The sequence below is a fragment of the Bos mutus genome, chromosome 2 (genome assembly GCF_027580195.1).
Source record: "Bos mutus isolate GX-2022 chromosome 2, NWIPB_WYAK_1.1, whole genome shotgun sequence".
Classification (NCBI taxonomy): Eukaryota; Metazoa; Chordata; class Mammalia; order Artiodactyla; family Bovidae; genus Bos; species Bos mutus.
In genome coordinates this window covers 23,842,958-23,857,918 of record NC_091618.1, presented here as the reverse complement: position 1 = coordinate 23,857,918, position 14,961 = coordinate 23,842,958, and the positions used below count along the sequence as shown (strand labels likewise).

Genomic DNA, 14,961 nt, shown 5'->3' with positions numbered 1-14,961 from the left:
TGAACCATCCTACTGAATGCTCATTCTCTAAGGAGAAAAAATTTTCTTTTGTGCTGAGAAGAGCAAAAGAGAACATTATTCAAGTATTCTGACTATTGCACTCTCTTTTCTAAATCTTGTTCCACCTGCCTAACCTGGACAAAGATGATGTAACAAGAACCCCAGGGCACTGATAATCTGTTTTGCACTAATGTATAAAATACTTCCCATTCTGTAACCAGCTAGCTTCAAATACAATTTCTTCATGTGGATTTATTATGGCTACTTGCTCATTTACGTCTCTTGCCTCCTTCCAAAAAGGAGTCCCTTTGATTACAATCAGGCAGGGATCGTCTGCTTCCAACCTGCCTGTGTGGTGGCCGACAGCCACTGTGGGTTGGAGATGCCCCAGTCAGTGATTCCAGGTGACTCAGAAAGAAACTCCCAGCAAGGGCTGTGGGCCTAGAGAATCTGGGGTTAATCCTCTCAGCTGGTGCCTAAGGAAGTCCTACAAATTGTAGAAAACCCTAATGCAAGGTCAGAATCTCATATACCACAGGCTGCTTACTTTTGCACTTATATACTCAGTTGGTAAAAACAAAACAACAACCAAACCAAAAAGTCCTACTAAAAATATTGCATCATTTTGACATAATTTTATTTCCCACCAACACTGCCAACCACTGAGACAGTGTTACCAGCCAGTGTGCACATGATTTGGGATAATTGCCTATAAGTGATTCAGAGGAAAAGAGTCCTCCCCTACACACACAGGAAGCACCTTGAATGAATAGCCCCCAAAGAGAAGATGGGACTCTCTTCTTTCCCTAGAGGTACAAATAACCTCACACTCACATAACCTTGGAGGTAAGAACCCTGCTTCTACTTTCCACTTCTAAAAGGACTTAGCAAGGATGAGAACAGTGGACTGAAATCCAAGTAACTAAACCCTTACAAGAGCCACTAGTAGCATCAGGCCCCGATGGTCTCCTCCCTCCTGATTTAGGGAACACATCCTCTCCCCATCCTCCCCGAGTTCCTGCTCTCTCAGAATTAGACTGAAGAGCAACAAGTCTAGGAAACAGGGCCTGGTGCACTGCAGTGCATGGGGCTGCAGAGTCGGACACAAATGAGTGACTAAACTGAACTGAGGCAACAGTGCAGTACACTAGCTGCTGATGTTGCGTGAAACTAGGAGATGACAAATACATAACCCAGTTCAGATAAACATTTGCAAAGGCAGTATTACACATTCTGTAATACTGAGTCAATTTTACATATGTTTAATAACAAGTTATTCTAAGCCTTACCAAAAAGCTTTTTAGAAAATTCAAATAGAGAAATTAACCAGCAGATATGCCATCAATATTTCCTCTGACTTGTCTCACAAGGTCACTAAAAAACTAGCAATCAGTACTCCAGATTACAAACGAAATTTTATTATTTATATGGGAATCTACTTCCTTCATTAGATTGCAAGTTTTTGGCAGGCAAGAATCTTTACGTATGCTGCTGCTGCTGTTGCTAAGTCGCTTCAGTCGTGTCCAACTCTGTGCGACCCCATAGATGGCAGCCCACCAGGCTCCCCCGTCCCTGGGATTCTCCAGGCAGTAACACTGGAGTGGGTTGCCGTTTCCTTCTCCAATGCATGAAAGTGAAAAGTGAAAGTGAAGTCACTCAGGTGTGTCCGACTTCTAGCGACCCCATGGACTGCAGCCCACCAGACTTGTCCATCCATGGGATTTTCCAGGCAAGAGTACTGGAGTGGGTTGCCATTGCCTTCTCCGATCTTTATGTATAGAGCACAGTAATTATAAAGCCTGCAAGTGTAATGTCCTGTAAAGTAATGTCGCTGTTTTTTTTTAATAGACGGAACCCCTCTGATTATGTCCCCGAGGGTATGCTAAAGATGCAACTGTATTCAGGGAGAATCAGACTCGCAAGTAATCAGAGGCGACACAAAGCAGCATGTGCAGGGCTTGTGGGGAATGCTGCATTCACGCCCAGCATCCACTGCAGTGGGCAGCAAGCTGACCTACACGCTGTATAAAGGACAGCACTTGGAACACATCGCGTGACATCAGAGTATGAGTTGTTTCTGATTAGCTGCTCAATTGTGCAACCCCATAGACTGTAGCCCTCCAGGCTCCTCTGTCCATGGGATTTTCCAGGCAAGAATACTGGAGTGGGTTGCCACTTCCTTCTCCAAGGGATCTTCCTGACCCAGGGATCAAACCTGTATCTTCCTGACCCAGGGATCAAACCTGTGTCTCCAGCATTGGCAGGCAGATTCTTTACCACTGAGCCACCTAATATGCACCACAATACAATATCATTTACGAGGTATATGTGGCTAAGTTTCCAGACTTTAGGGCTACCGTTTAGCTAATCAGTAAATGTGTCTGAGGTTAAACCATAAGACCCTAACCCCCTCACAAAAAAATCTTTGGAATCAATGCCACTCTCTACACCACAGGTGGTAGACGTCACTTGGGAAAGACAAATAACACCTATGCCGGTAAAGATGAGAATGGAAATCCTGCCTGGAAATCATCTGACAACATCTAGAAAAAGCCTTAAGACTGTATATACCCTTGACCCGAAGGGTCTATTTTCAGAATTTTGTCTGAAATAAATAACTGAACAATCACACAATGACAAGGTCAAAAATGTTCACTGCAGCATTATTTAAAATAGAGAAAAAGGAGAGACTGTTTATAGTGTCTGTCTAAATAACTGGAGGAGAGCTTAGAAGTCGTCTCATTCAATTATTTCACTTGATGGAAGAAGGAACCGAGACGAGGAAATTAAGGCACTTAAACTCAGGTCTCCTGAAAAGAACACTAGAGTGACACGGACTCAGTGGGACAGAGCTCATGGGAAATAAAAGCAGAGAATGGGGAAATATTTTCCCAGATGAGCTATGTCCCTGGTGAGTGTCTTGGGGACCCCATGGCAGATGTGGAGCACCACCCTGGAGCACCTGCCTGCAGTCCATTCCCTGGACGGGCTGGGCTGTCTCCAGCGTCCTCTCCATGCACTTCTCTGTGAAAATCAGCCCAATGCCCCATGTGTGGTTACTGCTTGTCCCCGTGGAAACTCTCCAGTGAGTAGAGGACACAGTGACGGTGACATACAGGACCGCATTGGACAGCAACCAGTAAGCACAGCGGGGAGGAGCTGGGACTGCCTGCATCTCCAGCCAAAGGGTGGAAAACCAAGAGGCGGGCTGTGGGACCTCCCCGGGTCAGCCCTGCCTTGCTCCCTCTTACCTCCTCTCTGCTGACATCCATGTTCCACACTGCAATTCCACCATCCGAGGAACAGGAGACCAGCTGCCTCGTGAGCTGCAGGTAACACAGCGCCTGCACTCTGTCACTGCAAACAGACAGCAGTCACTGCCTCAAGCTGGGACACACGCAGTCTCTATGCAGGCTCCAGGGTCTCCCCTCGCTGGAATCAGCAACTGGCATTTTATCACTAACTAGTTGGTATGGTCATCTGGATCCCTGTATATACGTTACCAGGCATTCTATAATGTACTATACAGAATAACAGTTACTATGAAATAAATGCTACTGCTTTCAAGTCCGTCATTAAGAACTGCAGGTCAGAGAGGAGATGGTGACCATAGTTTTCTGGACCAACCACTATAATTTCTTGCCAGGTGCACAAGATTGTTTCTGAACAAGTAGGTCTTCAGAACTTGAGAGGTGTTCACCTCTTAAAGGAGGTGTAACTCCCTTACTTACATAATCCGTAAGAACTAGCAATTGAACACGATGGAGATTACTGGTGCGCGTGCGTGCACGCACACACTCTGACAGGGTAAGGGAGTCTGCCCTGCTCCTGCATGCTTGTCTGCTTCCTCTTCTGGACGCCCTAGGAAACAACCTCCTGACCTGTAGATTTGTGGGGAGAAGCTTTCCTCTCCTTGGCTGCTTTTCAACTTGACTCTGCTCGTAGCCAAGCAACAGACAAGCCTACCCAATGATGAGGAAAGGGTTCCTCTTCAAGACTAGATGGCAAAAACCTGAGCATTAAAATGCCATAGCTTAGGCGAAGCAGGACTGGGTCAATCCAGACATTATTCCTTAATGAAATTCACTAATGAGACTGGCTTAAGTGTCGTACCGCAGGCCATCTTCCAAGGTCAAAGTCCCCATCCATGGTCTCTAACTCACATTTGCCTGAAGCAGACATTTCACTGGGGTGACTCCTTGGCAGAGAAAGGTGGGAGAAAGCCCTATCACCTGGACAGCTGAAAGGATGCGATTTGGAGACAGTGGTCTCAGAGTACTCATGCCTCCCCCCGCCTCGCCCCAGCTCGGATTCCACCCCCACCCCCGCCCCCCAGTCACGCACTGGTGGCCCTGGAGCAGGAGTGTGCGGCCCTTCCTTCCCCCGATGTCCCACATGATGACGCTGTTGTCAGACGCTCCTGAGAAGAGTAACCGTTGAATAGGGTCCCACCAGAGGCAGGCGATACTCCCTAGGGGTGAGAGAGGGAGGTTAGCTGGAACACTCCACTGGCACACAACTGACAAGGGAAGACTGAACCAGGACCAGCTGAGTCTGGATGTAAAATGGATCTTCTTGGTATAAAAGGGCATCTAACACTTTATCATGTGTCACAGGGGAGACACAGCACAGTCCCTACCCAAGCTACAAGAAGAGGATTTTCAGGAGTTGTATATCAGACTACTCTGAACACAAAGGTGTTTAAAATAAGATTTTCCTCCTCTATACCAAAAAACTATTTTATAGCTGTAAATGAGGGTTAGTTCAGAAAAAGCTTTTGAAGGGGAAAAAAAAAAAATAGCTACCAGTATCTAAAGAGCAAAGGCAGTGAAGGTTTCAGGAGTTTTCTGATTTAAAAGTCTGGATTATTCCAGGTCTCTGGGACCTTGTGGGTGTCCTACTCCAGGATGCCTCTGTTTAAGGAAATTAAGTGTCTTAGAGGAAGGGAAAAAAAAGTGAAATCGTACCACACAATTATGCCAAAGAATGTAGGTAAAAATCCAAATCCTACGTTTCACATTCTGTATTGACTAAACTTACTAAATTTGATACCCTTGGGAAAACTCTTTCTTTCTACAGATTTCTCTTTCAACAGATCTCTTCATTGTTCCATTAATTGCTGCTTGCCTAGAAAAAGTAATAAACTTATTAAACCAGTCACACAAGCTAACAGTATTTTTGGTGGGTGTATAGAAAACTGGTAAAGCCATATTCAGAAGCAAACCACAAGAGACTTGTTTCTCACAGAAGCTTAACCAAAGTGAAAAAAGAAGTACTGTGCAAAACTGGCTTCAGGGATCAATTCTGTAGAAACCTTAGCCCTGTTTGATCCTATGACCCACGTTTTTCAGCTAGAGCCTAACAGCAGACAGGCCAGCTCTTTCTACATGAACCCTGCTGAGCAGTTATCAGAACTCATTCTGTCCTGAGCAACCCAGAGAATACTTAAGAGCCTGGGATCATGAGACCATGAGTCATACACAGAAAGTGGTTTCTGAGGGCCTGTGTTTTCCTGCCTTTAGATTTATCTACTCAAACTTACTGTCCTTCCCTCCCCCTTTTCCTCTACAAGGTCACAGACCCAGATTTATCTAAATAAATTACCTACAGAGGACATTTAAACTGGCTATACTTAAAAACACTATTTTCATAAATCAATCCATCATTAATTCCTTCAACAAACTCCTAATTCTTCAATCTGAACCAGATGGCCTCAAAGCTTCTAATGTTACGAAATACAGTCAATTGAGCTTTAAAACCTTTCCACGAAGCCCTGCCAGATCACTCTGCTACAGAAATAACAGAATTCCGCCCAATCATTCTTTTCCCTCGGTCCCTCCCCAGTGGATGTTTCCCAAATAAAGACAGAACCAGCTCATACACTTCCAATTGTACTGACGGACCTACTGTGTCTTGGTGTCCTAGAAAGCAACAAATTTAAAATAACAATCTTTTTCCAAAGGTCTTACCATTTATATAAAATTTTAAAAAGGGGAACAAAATTAAATTACTTTAAATTAAATTTAAATTTTAATTAAAGAAGGGGAACAGAACAGAAAGTAATGTCACATAAGTATTACAAATCTAGAAGGGATCATGACACCTAACCCCATACCTTGCCTTCACTTAGTTTTCATAAGATCTTCTGGGACTGAAGTCCCACATCTGGCCAGTCAAACTGAAACCTGACAAGATCTTAGGGAGCTAATCATTCATGAAACCACAGAGGCAAGAACTAGATTTGGATGCCCATATTGGGTGAAAAGGGCTTCCCAGGTGACGCTGGTGGTAAAGAAACCACCTGCCAATGAAGGAGATGTAAGAGACTCATTCGATCCCTGAATCAAGAAGATCCCCTGGAGGAGAACATGGCAACCCACTCCAGTATTCTTGCCTGGAGAATCCCCATGGACAGAGGAGCCTGGAGGGCTACATACAGTCCATAGGGCTGCAAAGAGTTGGACATGACTGAAGCGACTGAGCAGGCATACATGCACACATATTAAGTGAAAAACAGCAGTGATCACACAGCCTACCTTCATGTCCTTTAAGGGTGGTAATAACTGAACAGGTGCTCTGTTCAAGTTTCAGCAGGGTGATCTGTCCAGAGTAATCACCAACAAACGCATACTGAGTATCAAAGTCGTATCTGTGGAGAAGCAGTCAAGGATGTATAACACAATCCATCTCAAAGTTACAAAGCAGAAAATGTACATTCTATAAAGGGTAAGCACAAACCTAAAACTCTGAGAAAAGAAACACTCCACTGAAAATCATACAGCATGGAAACACCAAAGGAAAAAATGCTTTAAGCTAGAATTATCAGGAAAGTTAATATTCATTCATTCAATAAGCATTCACTGAGTACCTGTTATTATTTCAACTAATATCCTAGGAATTGGCAACAAAAAAGATAAAAGAGCTGATATATATAGAGAGAGACATAAAAATAAGTAATCATATTAAAGTTTTAAAATGTAAAATATTCAATAATGAAAACAGTCAAAAAGAACTGGAAGAAAAATGCTTTTTATGAAATTATCTCTGGAAATAATGTAAAACTGAGAGCAAATGATGGGAACTCATCTTTTGGGGGGCCTAGAGGATTTAGATTTAAGTGAAGAAGATGGTTTACTTTAAATTGCTGTGAAGAGTTTAGCCGTCCAAAAGGCAGTCATTTGGGGCAGTAGTAAATTTAAAATTTAAAAATATATTAACTATTGGTAACAACTTGCCATTAACACTCAGTTACTCTATGGCCATAGCAGTTTGTGGTAAATCAGGTGTCTACACACAATAAGATAATTACTGTTTTAATTCCAAAACATGGATCAAAAGGAAGACCACAGGCTGGACCACAAAGATGTAATTCTGTGCTATTTTCTATCAATCCATATGAAACACATAACAGAAAAGCCTATATAGCACATGATATATCTGAGTAGTCTTCCCTTGTTTGATTCTAAAGTGTATGGTACTATTTTAAGTATCTCATGATGTACGTTCATTTGTAGCAAACATTTTTATAAAGGCTCTCAATGGAAGAAAGAATTTCACTACACCAGATGTCCAACACGGAAAGAGAAAATACCATGGGGCGTTTGCCTGCGGCTGACAGCCTTGACCTTGCCAGCACTAAGATACATAGCTACCACAGGCAGCCTGATGCAAGAGCGCACTCTACATGAAACGAATACAGCAGCAGAATTTCAGAGCGGCAATTTCTTAACATCTGAGGGATCCAGAGGCACCTTCGAGAGTCATATAAGGATTATGAACCCTCTTCAAACACACACAAGAAAATGAAAAAACTCCTTGTAGCCCTTTTATGAATTCCAGGGTCACAAATTCTTATATTCTCTTGCCAGGTCTGCAAATAACCCACTACTAGAAGATTCATTCCTTTTTTTCCCTCTTTATGCAACAAAAAGTCTTTTCTTTCACTTCAAAAAGCAAAGGAGTGAAGGAGGGGTCTGTATTAATGAGGTTTAGATTTTCTGAGATTTCTATATTAAAACACCTATGGCACACCCCAGCAGAGAACAGCAATTCATTTATCACTTTTAATAAACCGTTTTTAAAAGTATTTCATTTGTTTGTTTTAATGTGGACCACTTTTAAAGTCCTTTCTGAATGTGTTACCATAGTTTTTCTGTTTTCTGTTTTGGGGTGTTGGCCAAGAGGCGTGAGGGATTTTAGTTCCCCGACCAGGGATCGAACCTACACCCTCTGCATTGGGAGGCCAAGTCTTAACCACCAAGTCCTAATAAACCAATTTTATACCCAAGAAAAAATTCTTCGATTTTATGTGAAATATGTAGGAATCATTCAGCCTTTAGGTCTCAATTAGCAGTTGAGGATCAGATGCAGAGCTAACTGCTGAGACTGGGAAGGATACTGCAGACACGAGGCCCAGGAAGAGAAGAAGTGCCTCCCGAGCATGTTCCCGCTGCGGGTGCACATCCAACTGACACACTTGTCGTGGCCAGTGCTGATCACCCACTCGGTGGCCAGGCTGAAGATGATCGCCGTCACCCGGTTCTGATGAGCTGCGGGAGCAGAGAAGAAACACGACCTGGGCAATCCAGTCTCAGTGGGTGGGAACTGGGGGTCCCCTTCTCCACCCAGTCAGCCTGCAGACTCACAGGCTGGACAGGCCCACCCTGGAAAGCCTGCACTCTCAACAGGCGGCAGAGAATCTGCCCGACCCCCAACCCATGATCTAATGGGCAGGCTCTCCGAGGCCCTGCCCTCTGCCTCCCTGCAAGGGAGGAGACCATCAGAAGCTACATATCCTTTAAAGAATAATGCTCAAGAGGGATTCAAATAGTATATCAGAGGACAGATTAAAAAAAAATCTCAAACAACTATCAATGAGTTTCGTATGGAAAGCAGTAGTCTTTTCTTAACAGAACAGGTTTGTTTGTTTTTGTCTGTACCTTTAGTGCTTTGACTCTTTAGAAAACAGTGGCATTGTGAAAAGGGCAACTGAAATTTTCTGAAATAAACTTTTTATTATTTCTAAGATGAAGCATTTGTAAAGTTCCACATTCCAAAGTAACAGCTGAGAATGAGGAAGTATTCTATTACCTAACTTCTGGAATATTTCTATCTCCAGGTCAATTTTAAGCCATACCAGGGCAGTGACCTGTCTACGTGGAGCAGGGTCTTGCATACAGCTGGTGTTTAATAAATGCCAAGTCTGATGAATGAAGTCAGAAGCTAGACAGAGACACATCTGACCTTACTCTCAGCTGTACAGGCTGCTTCAGAAAAACAGAGGGACTGTTTCTTATAAATTAACCAGAAAACACTACAACCCCCTGGAAATGCAGGCGTAGTCATGTAGACATTCATAAAACATAACAAATGGCCAATATCAAATAAAGTTTAAATAATTTTAAAACAGAACTATTTTAACTATCAAACTGGCAATAAGCATTTAAAAAGAACAATGAAGACTTAATGAACAGGCACTTTCTCGATCACTACTCATTAAAATATTTACACTATTGCTGGAAAGAGTTTTGCAAAATAAATCTAGAGTATTAAAAAAAAGTTTTAATGTTTGATCCAGTTATTCTACTTTTAGTAATCTATCTTAAAGTAATAAGAGTTATAGGATCTGAGTCAGTAACCATCAAGGACACACACACACATATATATGAAATCACTTTTATACATATATATATATATAAAAACACACAGATATATATAAACACACATGCCTATGTACATATCATCATATGTCTTAGTATGTGTTATCAAAAAATGGGAGCAGTACACATTTTCAAAAATAGAGGAATGGTTAAACTAAATCCGACACACGCACCCAGTGGAACAGTATACAAAATTTCAAATGTTAATAAGCAGGAAAAGGATGTGTAAATAACTCTGAAGAGATAACAGCCTCTCTTAATAACTGGGGTAACCAACCTTTTAAAAAGGTAATGTGAAAATCTAATTTTGATCATAAGACATGGTGTTCTAGTTTATTTTTGTGTGTATCTACATGTATATGTGTGCAAATGAGTGTGTGTATTATAATTACCTGGGTAGGTCTTGATAAAGTTCATTTTATTAAAATCTTCAGAAACGTGGAATTCCTAAAAGTAAAAACATGCAATAAGAGAACAGTTATAGTTTTAAAAACAATAGGAACTCATCTTCCAAAAGGATGTAAAATCTAAAACTGGCCATCACCAGCCTTATGACTCAAGACTGGCTCCCCAAGAACAGCAGAGAATTGCTTCTTGGTCCTGTCCTTGCAACACTATTTATTTTGGAACCAGACAAGTAAAGAAAGTGCTGCTGACCACCACAGAATTTTTGTCTACTTCTTCCTCTACAAATGAGTGCTCTACACTTCCTTTCCCTCTAATTGCAAAGGAGGCATCCTGTTAACTTTGCTGTCTTGGTATCACTAAAAGTTTCTCAAGGTGATACATCCAAAGCAAAGTGATATACAAAGACCCATTACTGACAGAGTTCTCAGTACCAGTGAAAATAAGGCATTGGGTATCTGAAGCAACAGAAGGGGCATATTACATATATTTAACACACAAACACACACAAAAAAAAGAAATTTAAAGATTGTGGTGATTTTCCTTTTTTATCTCCCAAAGTTTTTATGGACTGTGTAATACTTTCTAACTAGGAAAAATTAAAAGTATGCGCTTCTTAATGGAAAAAAAATGAGCCTCAGGCATAAGACTAAGATAAAACTCTAAAGAAAATACACTACTTAAAAATTCTATTGATCAGTGCTAAATTGGTAAGCTCTTAACTGTCTAGATAACATGGACATTATGAATTGTTGATTGGTCAGGATGAAAAAAAATCCACAAAGGAATACTGATTTCTTGTTCTTCATCTTGGTTCTACAAAGTACAAAAATGTATCGGCATTTTATACATACTAATCTTTGCTGGGACTCATAGCTCAGTCGGTAAAGAATCCACCCACAATGTACGAGATCCAGGTTCAATTCCTGGGTTGGGAAGATCCTCTGGAGAAAGAAATGGCAACCCACCCCAGTATTCTTGCCTGGAGAATCCCATGGACAGAGGAGACTGGCAGGCTACAGTCCAAGGGGTCACAAGAGTCAGACATGACTTAGCGGCTAAACCACCACCACAATCTCTGATGGGAAATCAACAGTTCAATACTAACTAATGCTAAATTGGACTTACAATGCCCCTTTCAACCGAAGAGCTGTAAGAGTTTTATATGCCATTCTATAATGGCAGTAGAGAGTACCCTTGAACCAGGAGCCACAAGAAGGGTCCCTAGAGAAAAAAATTCATGGCCACTGCCATTCCTGGAGATGTTATTTGAGGCCTGCACTCCTGGCCTCTTATTATGTGTAGGCACATCACCATATTCTGATAAAAATCTTCAGAAGGAGAAAAACGAGACCACTGGCATTTATTATCACACAACGGATTTACAGCAGCAAAAAACTGGTGGGCATCAACCCCCAACCATGCAGATCCCCTACCCCGCCCTCCGTTCTCACCGCCTGTCTATTATCCAGTGAACTTCTTATGCAGACAGCCTAGCAAGAGAGCCTAGCTCTTTCCTTCCTGGCTCTTAAACATACTCAAGACTTCTTCTAATTTAAAAAGCAAAACAAGTCAACAAAAAACCCTTTTAACAATGCTAAGAGTTTCTTTGCCGCCCCCCCCCAACCCATCCCAGCCAAAACCTTCTCTATAGATCAGCCCACACTCAACAACTGAGGCTTTCTAGCTCCTCACCCCAGTCACCCTTCAATCCACTGCACCCCAGGGCACCACCCCACTGCATGGAAACGGCTCTCCCTGCAGCCACCAGCTGCTAACTGCCATCCCCAAGGTCATGTTCCTGTCCTGATCTCATCCTCTCTCTGCCCCACCTGAAACCTACTGCCCCTCCAGCTACCATGACCACTGTCCTGGCTGGTCCTCCCACCCGTTGGCCCATTTCACATCACCCATGAATGGTGTCTCCCCGGTATCTTAACTGCACCACTGATTCCTCACTGTCCTTTTGCTCTAAATGCCCTCTCCCCGCACACCCTTAAGCCATTTCTTCTCAATGATGCACCATCCACCAGACACTCAAGCCAAAAACCCAGCTGTCATCTGGCTTGCTCCTCTCCCCACCCCTGCACCCAACCTGCCACAGCTGCAGCTCAAGACATCTGCTTCTGTCCGTCATCACTGCCACAACCTTCTCACCCAGATGGCGACAACAATTGATATTTCCGCCTCCATTTGTAAAATTTTTGTGGCAGTATAATTGATTTACAATGTGCGTTAGTCTGCGCTGTACAACAGAGCCGAACAGGCACACATATATAGCCACTCTTTTTAGATTCCTTTCCATTATAGGTCATTACAGAGTATTGAGTAGAGTTTCCTGTGCTATATGGTCTATTATTATTTACCTATTTTATATACAAAAGTGTGTATATTATCAATCCCAATGTCTCAATTTATTTCTCCCCTCTACTTCCCCCTCTGCTAACAACAAATCTGTTTTCTACATCTGTGACTCTATTTCTGTCTTGTAAATAGATTCATTTGTGCCATGTTTTACCATGCACATGGAAGCGACATCATATATTTGTCTTTCTCCACCTGGTTTACTTTGTATGATAATCTCTAGGTCCATCCATGTTGCTGCAAAAGGCATTATTTCATTCTTTTTATGGCTGAATAACAGTCCATCTTCTTCATCCATTCATCTTTCAATGGACAGTTAGGTTGCTTCTATTGTAAACAGTGCTGAAATGAACACTGGGGTGTATGTTATCTTTTCGAATTAGAGTTTTCTCTGGATATATGCCCGGAGTGGGATTGCTAGATCACATGGTAGTTCTATTTTTAGTTTTTTAATGAACTGCCATACTGTTTTCCATAATGGTTGTACCAATTTATATTCCCATTATCACTGTAAAGGGTTCCCTTTTCTCCACATCCTTTTCAGCATTTATTGTTTATAGATTTTTTAATGATGGCCATTGTGAGGTGATATCTCATTTTAGTTTTGATATGTATTTCTCTTGATGTTGATCATCTTTTCATGTGCCTCTTGGCCATCTGTATGTCTTCTTTGCAGTAATATCTATTTAGATCTTCTGGCCATTTTCTGATTGGGTTTTTGTTTTTTTTTTAACTTAGAGTTGCATGAGGTGTTTGTATATTTTGGAGATTAATCCCTTGTCAGTAGCTTCATTTGCAAATATTTTCTCCCATTCTGTGGGCTGTCTTTTTGTTTTATGGTTTCCTTTGCCTTGAGAATCTTTTAAGTTTAATTAGGTTCCATGTGTTCATTTTTATTTTTATTTTCTTTACTCTAGAAGGTGGATCACAAAAGATATTGAATGCGATTTGTGTCAAAGAATGTTCTGCCTGTGTTTTCCTCTAAGAGTTTTATAGTGTCTGGTCTTATACTTGCATTTAGGTCTTTGGTCCATTTTGAGTTTATTTTTATATATGGCGTTAGAGCATGTGTGGTTTTTTTCGCTGCACTGCATGGTTTTGCAGGATCTTAACTCCCTGACCAGAGAAGGAAGAACCTGGGCCCTGAGCAATGAAAAGGCCGAATACTAACCACTGGACCACCAGGGAATTCCCTCCCACCTCCACTCTTGTTGCCCTCCAATCCGTGCTCCACTGAGCAGCCAGGGGGATCTTTGTAAATTAAATGACACCATTCTTCTGCTGAAAACCCTGGAAGAGCTTCCCACGGGTTTACAAAACTGAAAACCTCACCCCGACCCACAAGGCCTTGAATGACCTGCCCTCAGCCCACCTCACCCCGACCCACAAGGCCTTGAATGACCTGCCCTCAGCCCACCTGGTCCCATCACCCCCAGAGCTGCCCTGTCACTCAGCACCAACCAGCCAAGAGGATGTCCTCCAAGTCCTCAGACACACAGAGACGTCCTGCCTTGTGCCTCCACACATACCTTCACTCCTGGAAAACCTGCTCTGCCTGGTTGTCTCCTGCCTGCCCTTCAGGCCTCAGCTGGACGTCACAGCCTTGGAGCGGCCCTCCTTCCTGCAGATCCTGTCTGCTGGGCGCAGGGCCACACACCTCTCTGGACCCTCTCCTTCCCACTCCTGTTCATTTCTCCACAGTGCTCAACACGACCTGCAATGCGATGCTGACTTGTGTATTACCTGTCCTCCTTACTAGTCCAAAAGACCCCTGGGAGCAGGGCCCATGTCTACTTCCTTCTTAATCAGCATTCTGCAGGACACCCAGTGCTGAGTAAAATCTGAACGCACGGCTCTCTCTGACCTGCTCTAGCCACCTCTTCAGTCTTACATGTTTCATGCTGCCAAACCACTTCATTCTTTCTCTCTGCACACACTCTGACCTTGAAAACCTCTCTGTCTTTGCTCGTACAGTCCTCTGTGTCTGCAAGTCCTCCTCCTTCTCTCCTGGTTAACTCCTCGCCACCCTCTAGGGCTTAGCACAGTTACAGCTTGGCCATGCCACTCTCTCCGGCCAGGTGAGTGCAGGCGCCGGCCTGTGCTCTCACTGCTCTGTGTGCATTCTTCACTTTACATGTGATGGAACCCCACTAGCCAAATCTTCCTTATTGTTACCATTCCCAGTTCTGTAAAGCAGTGCTACTCAAAATGAGGTCTGCTTCTTTAAAGCAGAAAATTAGGGAATGAGTGTTCAGAAAACTTTCCAGCAATTTAATATCATCATGACATTCAAGTGGATAAAGTTAAAAGTGAAAGTCATCCAGTCGTGTTAAGACTCTTTGCAACCCCATGGACTGTAGCCTCTGTCCACAGAATTCTCCAGGCAAAAATACTGGGGTGGGTTGCTATTCTCTTCTTCAGGGGATCTTCCCGACCCAGGGATCAAACCTGGGTCTCCTGCATTGCAGGCAGATTACCATCTGAGCCACCAGGGATCCTTCCAAATTTTCTCCCTTAATAATGTAATATCCAA

General features: G+C 42.8%; 1 protein-coding gene across 4 annotated transcripts in view; it reads right to left on the bottom strand.

The window, feature by feature from the left end:
- Nucleotides 1–14,961, bottom strand: part of WDFY1 (WD repeat and FYVE domain containing 1) — a 60,504-nt gene that overhangs the window by 15,606 nt on the left and 29,937 nt on the right. For all 4 annotated transcript variants that reach the window (XM_070385890.1, XM_005896698.2, XM_070385910.1 and 1 more), the window contains 5 exons: nucleotides 10,052–10,106; nucleotides 8,399–8,549; nucleotides 6,537–6,649; nucleotides 4,345–4,471; nucleotides 3,252–3,357 (listed from right to left, as the gene is read on the bottom strand). In XM_070385890.1, the coding sequence (XP_070241991.1) occupies nucleotides 3,252–3,357; nucleotides 4,345–4,471; nucleotides 6,537–6,649; nucleotides 8,399–8,549; nucleotides 10,052–10,106 (552 nt within the window). The remainder of the gene's footprint in view (nucleotides 1–3,251; nucleotides 3,358–4,344; nucleotides 4,472–6,536; nucleotides 6,650–8,398; nucleotides 8,550–10,051; nucleotides 10,107–14,961) is intronic.